This window comes from Camellia sinensis, chromosome 3 (genome assembly GCF_055761805.1).
Source record: "Camellia sinensis isolate YWXY chromosome 3, ASM5576180v1, whole genome shotgun sequence".
In the NCBI taxonomy this organism is placed as follows: Eukaryota; Viridiplantae; Streptophyta; class Magnoliopsida; order Ericales; family Theaceae; genus Camellia; species Camellia sinensis.
In genome coordinates this window covers 157,874,033-157,887,938 of record NC_138963.1, presented here as the reverse complement: position 1 = coordinate 157,887,938, position 13,906 = coordinate 157,874,033, and the positions used below count along the sequence as shown (strand labels likewise).

The 13,906-nt window shown below is 40.8% G+C and overlaps 1 protein-coding gene across 1 annotated transcript; it reads right to left on the bottom strand.

The window, feature by feature from the left end:
• Positions 1 to 504: 504 nt before the first annotated feature.
• Positions 505 to 1,287, bottom strand: LOC145821967 (wall-associated receptor kinase 2-like). Its single transcript, XM_082918534.1, has one exon. The coding sequence runs from the start codon at positions 1,285 to 1,287 to the stop codon at positions 505 to 507; it is 783 nt and encodes a 260-aa protein (XP_082774660.1).
• Between the last annotated feature and the right edge of the window lie 12,619 nt (positions 1,288 to 13,906).

The following is a 13,906-nucleotide window of genomic DNA, read 5'->3' as shown; positions in this document are numbered from 1 at the left end:
TGATTTTGTACAGGATATGCTATGTATTGTTTTGATAAAGATCTCGAATATCATTCATTCAAAGTTTTATTACTAATATCATTCACTGAGTATCCAAGATCACCCTCTCTTTATATATATATATGTATATGTAGGTGACGAGAAAGAAGGCGATGACGCCTAAAATGTTTTGTGCAAGATGTTTTGATTCATGTTTTGTATCATCTTGAAGATTATGCTTCTTAGTTGTAATTCATGTCTTTATATATTTCGGCTTGAGAAGCCTTTTGATCAAGATGTAACAAGTACTTATTTTATTTGTATCCAAGTTGTACATCATGTTAAAATGTATGTCAGTTTATTTGATTTATACACAGCTCTTATGGACTACTTAGATTTAAATTTATTTGCTTCCGCACATGTAAGCCCCATATGTGTACTCTGATTGTGTGTAAATCTTTGTAAGTTGGCCTTTGATAATCTCGGATTACTAACCATCGCGGCACCATTCTACTAGGGGCAGAATTAGGTCATGACACCTTTGCAACCATCTGAGAGGTATGCGTTCCCTTCGTAACCCTTGGAACACTTGCAGATATACCCATTACCAATTTCTGCCTCATAACAATCACTATTATCTCCACATGCATAACTTGTCAAATTTCTCTTGGCTTCATCGCATGTCTTATTATCCCCTATTCCCCAATCAAGCACCAACGGCACCTTGGTTTCTTTAAAATCTTGAAGGTAAGTTGTGGAGAAATTAAACGCAGCTTCTTCAACAACAAAGGCATAGCTGCACGGATTGAAGTCCAATACATCTGTATGATTGTTGAAGCTATGCGCATCATTTTCAATATGGCTGAGTCGTTTTGGGATTGAGGTCTGGCAGCAACCAATTCTAGAGCAAGATCCATCATCAGGAACGTAGGAGTTGCTCATACAACTTGACATACACCCAGTTGTAAAAACTAAACTCTCGTTTTCTAAAATATGGAGAAACCCATATGTGTCACAAACAATAGAAGTGAACTTGTTCTTGGTACTAGATATGGAGAAATTGGTGGCGACGAGCCATCCATAAAAGTTGCTCTGTAATGGTGTACCTAACCGGTCATAACAATTACGAGATATGTAATTCATGATGCGTAACTCACCCTCCTCAAGCGATATATTTGAAATAGTGATATCGCTATGCCGTAAATATGGTTGGGAATCACTACAATTAATGAAGAAATCTTCGCTGCGATAACAATTCTCTTTCACGCCGAATGGGTATGGGATGTTTAAATTCCCACAACGATTCATGCAGTCAACATTCTTCAAATCTGCTTCTGTTGGTGGTGCTGCAATTGTTGCTGTTGATAATGACAATATCACCACCACTACTACTTGTACCAGTACTAGCATGAAGGTGATGGGTTGTAGTCACAATTGCATTCCTTGCGAGGAAGCCATGGCTAGCTTGCCTCTTGGAAAAATGCTTTTCTGTATTCAAAATTCATATATAATTGTCAATTGTGAAACATTTCTAGGCAATCACGAAGAAAAAGTATTCCTATTCGATTAAAGTAAATCAGTGAAAAATAGACAACATAACTTATTGGAATAATTTGCAACTAGTCTAACAGCTGTGTGGATGGTATTCACCGTAAAAAAAAAAAAATTAAAAAAATCAAATTAACTTTGCCGGTTATATCAATTTAGCCTTGTACTTCCTATTGTATTAATTTTTTCCTATAATATTTTATGTTATGTTCATTTAGTTTAGTTGATAAACATTCGCTGATAAATTAGAAATATATATATATATATATATCCAATTGAATTAGACATCAATTTCTCAATAACTTTTAAAAAAGTTTATAAATGTTGATTCATTTCAATTAATTTCTAAAGAGATCTTATTAATTGGATTAAATTGACGCAATATAAAATATTTAAAGGTAAAATTGATACTCAGTCTTTGTTTGATTGATTTTTCATAATTTGCTTGTGAAATTTTTTCAAAAAAATTACATACTAGTTTTCACAGAAATAAACACAAAACAATTATTTTTAAATTTTTTTAAATTATTTTCATCCCAAAAAAGAGAAAATTATATGAAAATAATGAGTTTTTAAATTTTTTTTTTCTTTTACCAAACTATTTTTTATTTTTTATTTTTTTTAAAAAAAAATCTCAAAACTTAACTGAAAAAAGCTTGTTCATGATACCAAAGCTAATCCAAGTATACAACTTCAAAAGGCAAAATCATGCCCTTACGTTGGAACAAAAAGTTTTTAGAAACCAAAAAATGATAGTTCTAGAGAGAGATCATGCAATACAACCAAAACCAATTGGGATGCAAACACCAGAATTGGATCAATTGAATAGTTCAAATGCCTACCTTAGAGAAGGATAAAATCACAAAAAAAAAAAAAAAAAAAACCTTTAAAACAGTTTTTCTGGCTTGGAGAAGTCCCCTCCCCACTTTTGCTTTTGTTGGTTGTATTGCTTTTGAAACAGTTATATATATACTAATGGATGGCACGCATGTGCAATTTGGATAAGTAAGCATAAAAACAAATAATAAAGAAATTAATATCATAATACTATGTTGTCTAAGTGGTAAGAGTGTTCTTAATGAAACGTAAGGTCTTGGGTTCAATTCTTACTCACGCCTTTGAATAATATTGTTTTATATTTAGGATAGAAAAATTTGTCACGTGACAGAAGAAGAAGCCACCACACTAATAGACACCAAATCATGTGCTCACATATATAATAGTATAGATGGATTTGCTACTTTGTTTGGCAAGACTACTCTCTATAGATGGATTTGCTGCTTCGTTTGGCAAGACTACTCTGTTTGTTTAGTACCCTCTCTTGTATTTGTCTTTAGGACTGTTTTGGTAACTTATGATAATAGCAAAAAAAATTTAAAAGTTAAATAACTATACAAAAAAATCAAAAATTCTTTTTTCTCTATATTTTTTTGTACATTTTTTTAGTAAAAAATCAAAAAATTATTCTAAATATTTTTCACAAACAACATAATTCTATTCGCACATTACAAAAAGTTTTAGTATACACTATTTGTGTTGTTTTAATATATAAATAAAAATAAATTTCTCATTTATACGTTATGTTCAAAAGTTTATATTTGAACAACTACTTTTTATTTAAAAATTTATATCTGAACATTTGACTTTTGTTATGGAATTTATATTTGAGCCGTATAAATAATATACATTGAGATTTTTTGTAGCATATGCTAATAGAATTTTCTTATTTCTTGATTTGTTCTACTTCATTTATATTTACTTCCTTCACAAGATAGCACTATGCCAAAATTGGACTTTAGCAGCGGTTTTTTACTGTCGTTAAAGGCTGTAAAACCGTCGTTAAAGCCTTTAACGGCGGTTTCGTTACCGTCGTTTATGCGCGTGTCGAAAAAAGTACAACCGTCATAAAAAGGTAAATTACCGTCATTAAAAGTCGACCAAAAACGGCGGTTCTTTACCGCCGTAAATAGGTTCAAATTTTTCAAAAAATAATTCTTTCTTCTTGCACTCCCCATGTCTTAAACCCTCAACCTCTCATCCACCCTCACCAACCACTCCACCACAGCCACTCTTCATGAAATTTATTTCATAAATAAATATTTAAACATTACTTCTACTTTATTGTAGCTGGTCATGTTCAACCCTAGCCGCGCGTGGTCACCACTCACCGGAGCTCCGCCGACAAAAACCGCCGTCATTAACGGCGGTGATGAGAAGGCTTTAGTGGTGGTTTCATTACCGCCGTTTAAAAATGGCTTTAGCGGCGGTTTTGTTAACGGCGGTAACGAAAACCGCCGTTAAAGATACATTAACGGCAGTATTAACGGCAGTTTCGTTACCGCCGTTAATAGTATCTTTAAACGGCGGTAACGAAACCACCGTTAATACCCTGTTTTGGCGTAGTGTAGACTAACTTTTATTTGTGCAGTTATTCTAACTCAAAAATTAGACCCATTTTTCAAAATCAATGATATAACAGCCTATTAAAGGCAACTCTTTTTTATATATTATTTGATTATCAGCCAATTATCTTTTTTACACGTCACTAAATTTAGAAAATAGGTCTAAAAAATAAAACTTTCGTAAAAAACATCTAATTTAGCGTTGATCCTCTCATTGATGTTACAATAGCTGACTCAGTCATTTGGAGGAACAGTATCATTGATGTGTGCCGAGTTAAATTCTGCTGTAGTTGAATTTGGAATCCGGTGGTGCATACATGAATGTTTATTAGTCCAACTTGAAGAGACTTGATAGCAATAGCAATAGCCGATTGCCAATTCTCAACAAGACTAATTCTAACTCATCAATTGTCTGAATTTTGTATGTCAATGCTTCCAATTTCATTTATTCTATTTGTGTAATTATTCAGTAAATCTTATTTTCGTGTTGCTCCAAACTAATGAGCTAGAAGAAAAAAAAAACACTACATTCACACAATTTTTTTCCCTCAAAACCCCTCGAATGAGACTCTCATCAGTAAGAGTCGGAAAAAAATATGTAAATAAATCATTAATCTAAAACATATTGATTCATATTTGTAACGCCCTCAAAATAACAACAATAAACCCATCAGATAAGACATGCATTTACATATAAACTAACCGCATTCTTTTATTCATTAGAGTTCCATTACATAAGCATTACATGTTAACATCATAACAAAATGCCCTACGGGCTTACAGCTTTCCAAGTTAACACTTGGTTACAACAAAAGAGTACCAACTCATTTACACATTAAGCCCTTGGCTTGAAGTTACATGTAATACATCAAAAGTTAAGCAACAAAAGTATGCCCGCCTCTAGCGTCCCAGCTATGTCCTTGGAGGTGGCATGCTACCAGTACCTGAAAATGATATTCCCATATAGGGTGAGCCACAGCCCAGTAGAAATATACTAAACCAACCATGAACAATGACTAAAAGATTAGCAATTGATAGATGGCCAACACTGATACAATCACATAAATCATATATTTATGTCAAACGACTTACAAGTCCCAATTACTTTTCATTTCCCCTTTTTCAACAGATAGGCATATAAGCACTACCCACATGCTCAACAGATATGTATAACAACAATATCTACATTCCCAGATAAGCAAATAAGCTATATCCACATTCTACAACAGATATGTATAACAACAATATCCACAGATAAGCATAAAAGCTATATCCACACATCACAAAGATAAGCATATAAGCTCTATCTTCACTTCTTTAGACAAGCATATGAGCTGTATCTACGGAGTCCATCCCCTATCTTCTCCCAACACTATCCGGTTTAGAGGTACATCCCCTATCTTCCCCTAAACCGCAGAGTACATCCCCTATCTCCTCCTCTACACATAACGTATATAAACACATTGGTTCTATATACAATCACCCAATACATACAGTTAATGTATTCTATCAACCGTCAAGTTCCATGACATACTTCATTGATTAGTTTCAGTTTGCCTAATCATCATGCATTGTCTACAACAATCACGACCATCCTCCACCGATAGTCCAAGCAGTTATTTCTAAACAGAAAATAAATGCACAAATGGATATTCAATCAACATTTCATTTCCTCATTTCTCACCATTAATTATCCCAATTAATCAATAATGTAATTATCCATAATTACCATTTCAACCCTTAGGTCCCATTTTCATCAATGATTTAACATTCATTCAATTTCTCTATGCCAAACATGCATCCAGGTTTATTATGAATAAAACCCCAACTTTTGTAAAATTACACAAAAGCCCCAAACTTTCACAAAATTACCAAACCAAGCCCAACATCTCAAAATACCAAAATTTAAAGACAAAATCCATAGAGAGGAGTAGGATATCCCTACCTCGAAGTTTAAGCCACAAAGGAGATGAAGACTCGAAGATCAACTTGCTCCAAATCCAAACTTTTTCAGATTAAATCGAAGCTCTCAACGCCCTCTATCTTTTTAACAAAGGCCCTAGGCTAGATTCACACCCTAGGGAGATCAAATCTTAGAGAGAGTGCAAGTTTAGAGAGAGAGAGTGTCGGATTTAGGGTTTAATCAAAGAAAGGGACTGAAAAAGTGATGTTTAAGACGCTGCTGTCCGCTGATATAAAACACGCTCGCTCGAGCGAAGGCTTGGTCGCTCGAGCGACCAGACACAGAAAACTCTCGCTCGAGCCAAGAAGTTCTCGATCGAGCGAAGAAAAACCCAGACCGCTCGAGCGAAGGAAGCTCGCTCGAGCCAAGAAAGACAGCTCTCAGGTACAGAACCAGGTGCAACCGCTCGCTCGAGCGAGCCACTCTGGCTCGACCCACCAGACACGAACCCCACTCTCGCTCGAGCGACCAACTCCTCGCTCGAGCGAAGGTCCAAAATTCTGGGCAGCAACACTAGGCTCCCGAACACAACCAACCTGTAACAAACCTGCCTAACACATCCTATAACTCAACTATGAAGAAAAAGGAATGTAAACACGATAATAACCAACTACCAACATCCACGGACACATGTCCGGATCACTGTACAACAAGGGTAAACTCGGGATCGCTATAACCTTCCCCCCTTAAAGAATTTCGCCCCCGAAATTAAGCACAAGTTTTCAAAAACAGGTTTTCCTCCATTTTAGACAATGTTACATTTTAACATTCAACAATTCGACCCATTACTGGTCATCCCATCCCTTTAACAAGAGACATATCACAATATGTAAACAACATATGTATTTTCAACATGCATCAATATCATGCACTATCTTTCCAATTTCAACAATATATTCAACATATACATTGTTACCTTCAACTCCCATATGAAGCAAGTTCCCAAACATAATTCCACCAAACCAAACATTTTCAATGTTTCACAACTTAAGACATATATAAAAGCTCTTAAGTTCAACAAAATGTAAAATTTAAATACAAGATTACATATCAACAAACAAGGCCGGATATTTCTCTCGGACTTCCAACTCACGTTCCCAAGTGGCTTCCTCCACTCCGTGATGTTTCCACAAGACTTTTACCAAAGGAATGGTCTTGCCACGCAGGACCTGATCCCGCCTATCCAAGACCCGAACCGGTCTCTCCTCATACGAGGCATCCTCATCTACCTCTAAATCAGTCCAATCCAGCACATGTGATGGATCTGGCTCATACTTCCGAAGCATACTCACATGAAACACGTCATGCACTCCGGACAACTGCGGCGGTAAGGCTAATCGATAAGCAACCTCACCTATCCTCTCTAGGATCTCAAAAGGACCAATAAACCGAGGGGATAACTTCCCACTCTTCCCAAACCTCATCAGGCCTCATCTAGGTGATATCTTCAGAAAGACATGATCACCTACCTCAAACGCCAAAGGCCTCCTCCTACGGTCAACATAAGATTTCTGCCGACTCTGGGCTGTAACAAGCCTCCTACGGATAAGCTCAACTTTCTCCGTCGTCTCCCTAACCAACTCCGGACCCAACAAAGGTGCATCACCCACCTCGGCCCAACAAACTGGAGACCTACACGGTCGGCCATACAAGGCCTCAAACGGTGCCATACCGATGCTAGACTGAAAACTGTTGTTGTAGGCAAACTCTACCAAAGGTAAGTGCCTCTCCCACGTCCCACTGAAGTCCAGGACACAACCCCGAAGCATATCCTCAAGGATCTGAATAGTACGCTCGGACTGCCCGTCAGTCTGAGGATGATAGGCCGTACTAAAGGTCAACTTAGTGCCCAAGGCACTCTGCAAACTCTGCCACAACCTAGCAGTAAAACGAGGATCTCTATCTGAGACGATCGTCACTGGGACCCCGTGCAATCTCACTACGTCCCGAACATACAAATCGGCAAGATGATCTACCGAATCTCTCACGCGCATAGGAATGAAATGCGCCGACTTAGTCAACCGGTCTACAACCACCCAAATAGCATCACTACCCCGCTGAGTCCTCAGAAGACCTACAACGAAGTCCATAGTGGATTGCTCCCACTTCCACTCGGCAATAGGCAAGGGTTGCAACAAACCCGCTGGCCTCTGATGCTCGGCCTTCACTTGCTGGCAAGTAAGGCATTTCGATACGAAAACAGCCACATCTCTCTTCATACCCCGCCACCAAAACTGGCGACCCAAATCCTGATACATCTTAGTACCTCCCGGATGCACCGCAAGGCGCGAATGATGAAACTCTCGGAGTACTTCCTCTCGGCAAGACTCCGGTACAAACAAACGGTCTCGGTATCTCACACTCAGGTCGGGATACACCGTCAAACCCTTCTCAACTTTCCCACTGGAGATCTTCTCTCGGAGGGATTCTACCTCAAGGTCACCTCTCTGTGCCTCTAACACTCTAACCACAAGTGTAGGCTGCGCAACAACAGAAAACAAGGCCGCAGCCTCAACAGATTCGCCCAGTAGCAAATCAAACTCGCCAAGTGCTCCCAACATCTCCCATTCCCGGATGGCTATACAAGCTACACCACTAATGGATTTCCTACTAAGGGCATCGGCCACAACATTGGCCTTTCCCGGATGATAGTGCAACTCAAAATCATAATCCTCGATGAACTCCATCCACCTCCTCTGCCTCAAATTCAAGTCTCTCTGTGTAAACAGATACTTCAAACTCTTGTGGTCCGAGAACACCTCGAACTTCTCACCATAAAGGTAGTGCCTCCAGATTTTCAAGGCAAAGATCACTGCTGCTAACTCTAGGTCGTGTGTGGGGTAATTCTTCTCGTGTATTTTCAACTGACGTGAGCCATAAGCTACCACTTTCCCCTCTTGCATTAACACACAACCCAAACCCTCTCGTGAGGCATCACAATAAACCGCATAACCCAACCCTCTCTCCGGAATAATCAACACCGGAGCGGTGGTCAATCTAACTTTCAACTCTTGGAACGACTTTTCACAAGTCTCACTCCACACAAACTTGACTCCCTTCCGAGTCAGTCTAGTCAACGATGACGCTAACCTGGAGAAATCTTTCACAAACCGACGGTAATACCCAGCTAATCCCAGAAAACTGCGGATCTCAAACACACTCTTAGGCTGTGCCCAATCTTGCACTGCCTCAACCTTGGATGTATCAACAGACACCCCTTCCCCGGATACCACGTGGCCTAAGAATTTGACTTCCCTCAGCCAGAACTCACACTTCCCAAACTTGGCATACAGCTTATGGGCTCTAAGTAACTCAAGCACCACTCTCAAGTGTGCCTCGTGCTCCCCCTCAGAAGACGAATAGATAAGGATGTCGTCCACAAAGACGACCACAAATCGGTCTAAGAACTCCCGGAAAATCCGGTTCATCAAGTCCATAAAGACTGCCGGTGCATTGGTAAGCCCAAATGGCATCACCAGAAACTCGTAATGGCCATACCGCGTACGGAATGCCGTCTTCGGAATATCCTCATCCCTGACCCTCAACTGGTGGTAACCCGATCTCAAGTCTATCTTAGAGAAACAACGGGAACCCTTCAACTGGTCAAACAAATCATCTATACGGAGCATAGGATACTTATTCTTAACCGTAGCCCGATTCAACTTCCGGTAGTCAATACACAATCTCAAGGCACCATCTTTCTTTTTAACAAAGAGTGCCGGTGCTCTCCACGGTGAAACACTAGGGCGAACAAAGCCCTTATCGAGCAATTCCTGGAGCTGAACTTTCAACTCAACCAACTCTGCTGGAGCAAAACGGTAAGGTGCCATAGAAATCGGCGCCGTACCAGGAACTAAATCAATAGAGAACTCTATCACTCTGTGAGGTGGTAAACTAACAAGGTCTTCGGGAAAAACATCCGAATACTCACAAACCACCCTCGGCAACACAATCTGTATCTCATCACACTCACTACTCTCAAAGCTAGCAAGTAAACCACTAAGCTCACTTCGCCCTCGCGAATCATACCCCGGTAGCAAAACACTACCAACCCGGTCTCCCAAGAAATGGAACCACTCCCCGCTCAAGGTACATAACGTGACCCTCTGGCGGTAGCAATCAATAACCGCCCGGTATGACGATAGCCAGTCCATACCCAAAATAACATCAAAACCCTTCATGGGCATGACAACAAACGGAAAAGGAAGCCTATAGTCGGCGACCTCTATATCACATCCTCTAACACCCTGTTTCAAGATCAACTCACCACCCAAAGGCGATACCACACAAATAGGAGATGCTAACTGTGCTAACTCCAATTCCAAAATAGATGCAAATGCAGCAGATACAAAAGAATGAGATGCACCCGTGTCTATCAACACACTAGCAACCGAGTTGCAAAACAGAAAAATACCTCTCACTACTGATGGAGCCGGTACTAAATCCTGCGCGGTAACAGCATACACGCGCCCCGTAGGCCCCTGGTCTACCTGCTCACCTCTCGGAGCAAAAGACTGCTGCACAGACTGGGATGACGAAACTCCCGGATTGGCCCTCAAGGCCTGCACAGACTGAGCTGGCTGAAAACCCTGCGTCTGCCTAGAACCAGACGCTCCCGAAGTGACACTCAACTGTGGGCAAAACCTCTTCAGGTGCCCAGGCTGTCCACACTGATAACAAGTCAAGGGCTGCCCCCTGCCCAAACTCTGACTCTGCGGTCTAGCTGAAGAAGAAGCAGCTTTTCTGACCCCCACCCTTCTGCGGGCAAACTGAAACCTTGTGACCCAGCTGGCCACACTTGTAACAAGTGAATTCCCCCTGACTGCCTCTCCCCGAGCCTACACTCGGCACTGGAAAGGTCGATCTAGAGACTGCACCCTGAAACTGCTGAGGGTTATAACCCTTCTGTCTCCTGCCATCACTCTGACTATCCTGGCTCCTCTTGGAGCCCCTCTGTTCTTCCTGCTCCTCCTGCATCATAATCTCCATATGAGCAGCAGCATCAACTAGGTGTCTATACTCTCGGATGTAAGACCCACCAACTCTCAACTTGAGGCCCCGCCTCAACTTCCGCTCAAACTCATAGCAACGGCGTTTCTCAGACGCCACCAGTTCTGGTGCAAACCTGGACAGACTGGTAAAAGTAGCCTCAAACTCGGCCACTGACAAGCCCTGCTGTTTAAGCCGGCTAAACTGATCCCTCAGCTTCTCCCTAGCTGCTGCAGACAAAAACCTCTCCTGAAAAGCATTTATAAACGCCTCCCAAGTACCACCAACACGAGCCTTCTCGTACTTCCACCATTGACCCGCATCTCCCTTCAGCTGAAAGGATGCCAAGGTCACTTTCAGTGCTCCGTCCTCAATGCCAAGCATCTCGAACGTCTTACTCATCTGCTCTAACCACTCATCAGCCTTCAGTGGCTCCTTCGGATCCCCGATAAACTCATCCGGATTAGACCGGAAGAACTCCCTCTTCAAGAAAGAAGGCCCTGTCTCGGCTGCCTGATTCCTAGCTCTAAGAATACCCAAAGCTCCTGCTATCTCTCTGGCCAAGGCACCCATAGCCTGCTGACCCACTGGCTCGGCCACAGTGGCCTGCCCAACTCCCTCCTGCACTGCCGGAATCTCACCCGGTAACGGTGCTTCCTGCCTCGCAGGTCTACCACGCCTAGCTCCTCTTCCTCGTCCTGACATCCTAATAAAGGCAACACAGAACGTTAGCACATTCATAAGTGTGCCGAAACTAAACACTCACGTCCTAATGCATGGACAACTGTAATTCACTCCACATAAGCACATAAACACATAAGCACTTACGAATTTCATTTCCGGATAACGATAGTCCCGAGGCGTTACTAGAGTTCCGGTCAGAAACAGCATTGATCAAGTGCTTTTCCAACAAGACTCCCAGAAACTCAAGGATCCAATCAACATCCTAGAAATTAAATCCCATACCCACATAGTCACATAAACATGTTAGCATTTAAGCACATAGCATATGATACTACATCTAAGCCTCTATCAAGCGAGACAAACCCTTTGTGATACTAATCACTTCCCACGTACCCAAAGTATTCGAACCCGGTACGCTCTGATACCAAGTTGTAACGCCCTCAAAATAACAACAATAAACCCATCAGATAAGACATGCATTTACATATAAACTAACCGCATTCTTTTATTCATTAGAGTTCCATTACATAAGCATTACATGTTAACATCATAACAAAATGCCCTACGGGCTTACAGCTTTCCAAGTTAACACTTGGTTACAACAAAAGAGTACTAACTCATTTACACATTAAGCCCTTGGCTTGAAGTTACATGTAATACATCAAAAGTTAAGCAACAAAAGTATGCCCGCCTCTAGCCTCCCAGCTATGTCCTTGGAGGTGGCATGCTACCAGTACCTGAAAATGATATTCCCATATAGGGTGAGCCACAGCCCAGTAGAAATATACTAAACCAACCATGAACAATGACTAAAAGATTAGCAATTGATAGATGGCCAACACTGATACAATCACATAAATCATATATTTATGTCAAACGACTTACAAGTCCCAATTACTTTTCATTTCCCCTTTTTCAACAGATAGGCATATAAGCACTACCCACATGCTCAACAGATATGTATAACAACAATATCCACATTCCCAGATAAGCAAATAAGCTATATCCACATTCTACAACAGATATGTATAACAACAATATCCACAGATAAGCAGAAAAGCTATATCCACACATCACAAAGATAAGCATATAAGCTCTATCTTCACTTCTTTAGACAAGCATATGAGCTGTATCTACGGAGTTCATCCCCTATCTTCTCCCAACACTATCCGGTTTAGAGGTACATCCCCTATCTTCCCCTAAACCGCGGAGTACATCCCCTATCTCCTCCTCTACACATAACGTATATAAACACATTGGTTCTATATACAATCACCCAATACATACAGTTAATGTATTCTATCAACCGTCAAGTTCCATGACATACTTCATTGATTAGTTTCAGTTTGCCTAATCATCATGCATTGTCTACAACAATCACGACCATCCTCCACTGATAGTCCAAGCAGTTATTTCTAAACAGAAAATAAATGCACAAATGGATATTCAATCAACATTTCATTTCCTCATTTCTCACCATTAATTATCCCAATTAATCAATAATGTAATTATCCATAATTACCATTTCAATCCTTAGGTCCCATTTTCATCAATGATTTAACATTCATTCAATTTCTCTATGCCAAACATGCATCCAGGTTTATTATGAATAAAACCCCAACTTTTGTAAAATTACACAAAAGCCCCAAACTTTCACAAAATTACCAAACCAAGCCCAACATCTCAAAATACCAAAATTTAAAGACAAAATCCATAGAGAGGAGTAGGATATCCCTACCTCGAAGTTTAAGCCACAAAGGAGATGAAGACTCGAAGATCAACTTGCTCCAAATCCAAACTTTTTCAGATTAAATCGAAGCTCTCAACGCCCTCTATCTTTTTAACAAAGGCCCTAGGCTAGATTCACACCCTAGGGAGATCAAATCTTAGAGAGAGTGCAAGTTTAGAGAGAGAGAGTGTCGGATTTAGGGTTTAATCAAAGAAAGGGACTGAAAAAGTGATGTTTAAGACGCTGTTGTCCGCTGATATAAAACACGCTCGCTCGAGCGAAGGCTTGGTCGCTCGAGCGACCAGACACAGAAAACTCTCGCTCGAGCCAAGAAGTTCTCGATCGAGCGAAGAAAAACCCAGACCGCTCGAGCGAAGGAAGCTCGCTCGAGCCAAGAAAGACAACTCTCAGGTCCAGAACCAGGTGCAACCGCTCGCTCGAGCGAGCCACTCTGGCTCGACCCACCAGACACAAACCCCACTCTCGCTCGAGCGACCAACTCCTCGCTCGAGCGAAGGTCCAAAATTCTGGGCAGCAACACTAGGCTCCCGAACACAACCAACCTATAACAAACCTGCCTAACACATCCTATAACTCAACTATGAAGAAAAA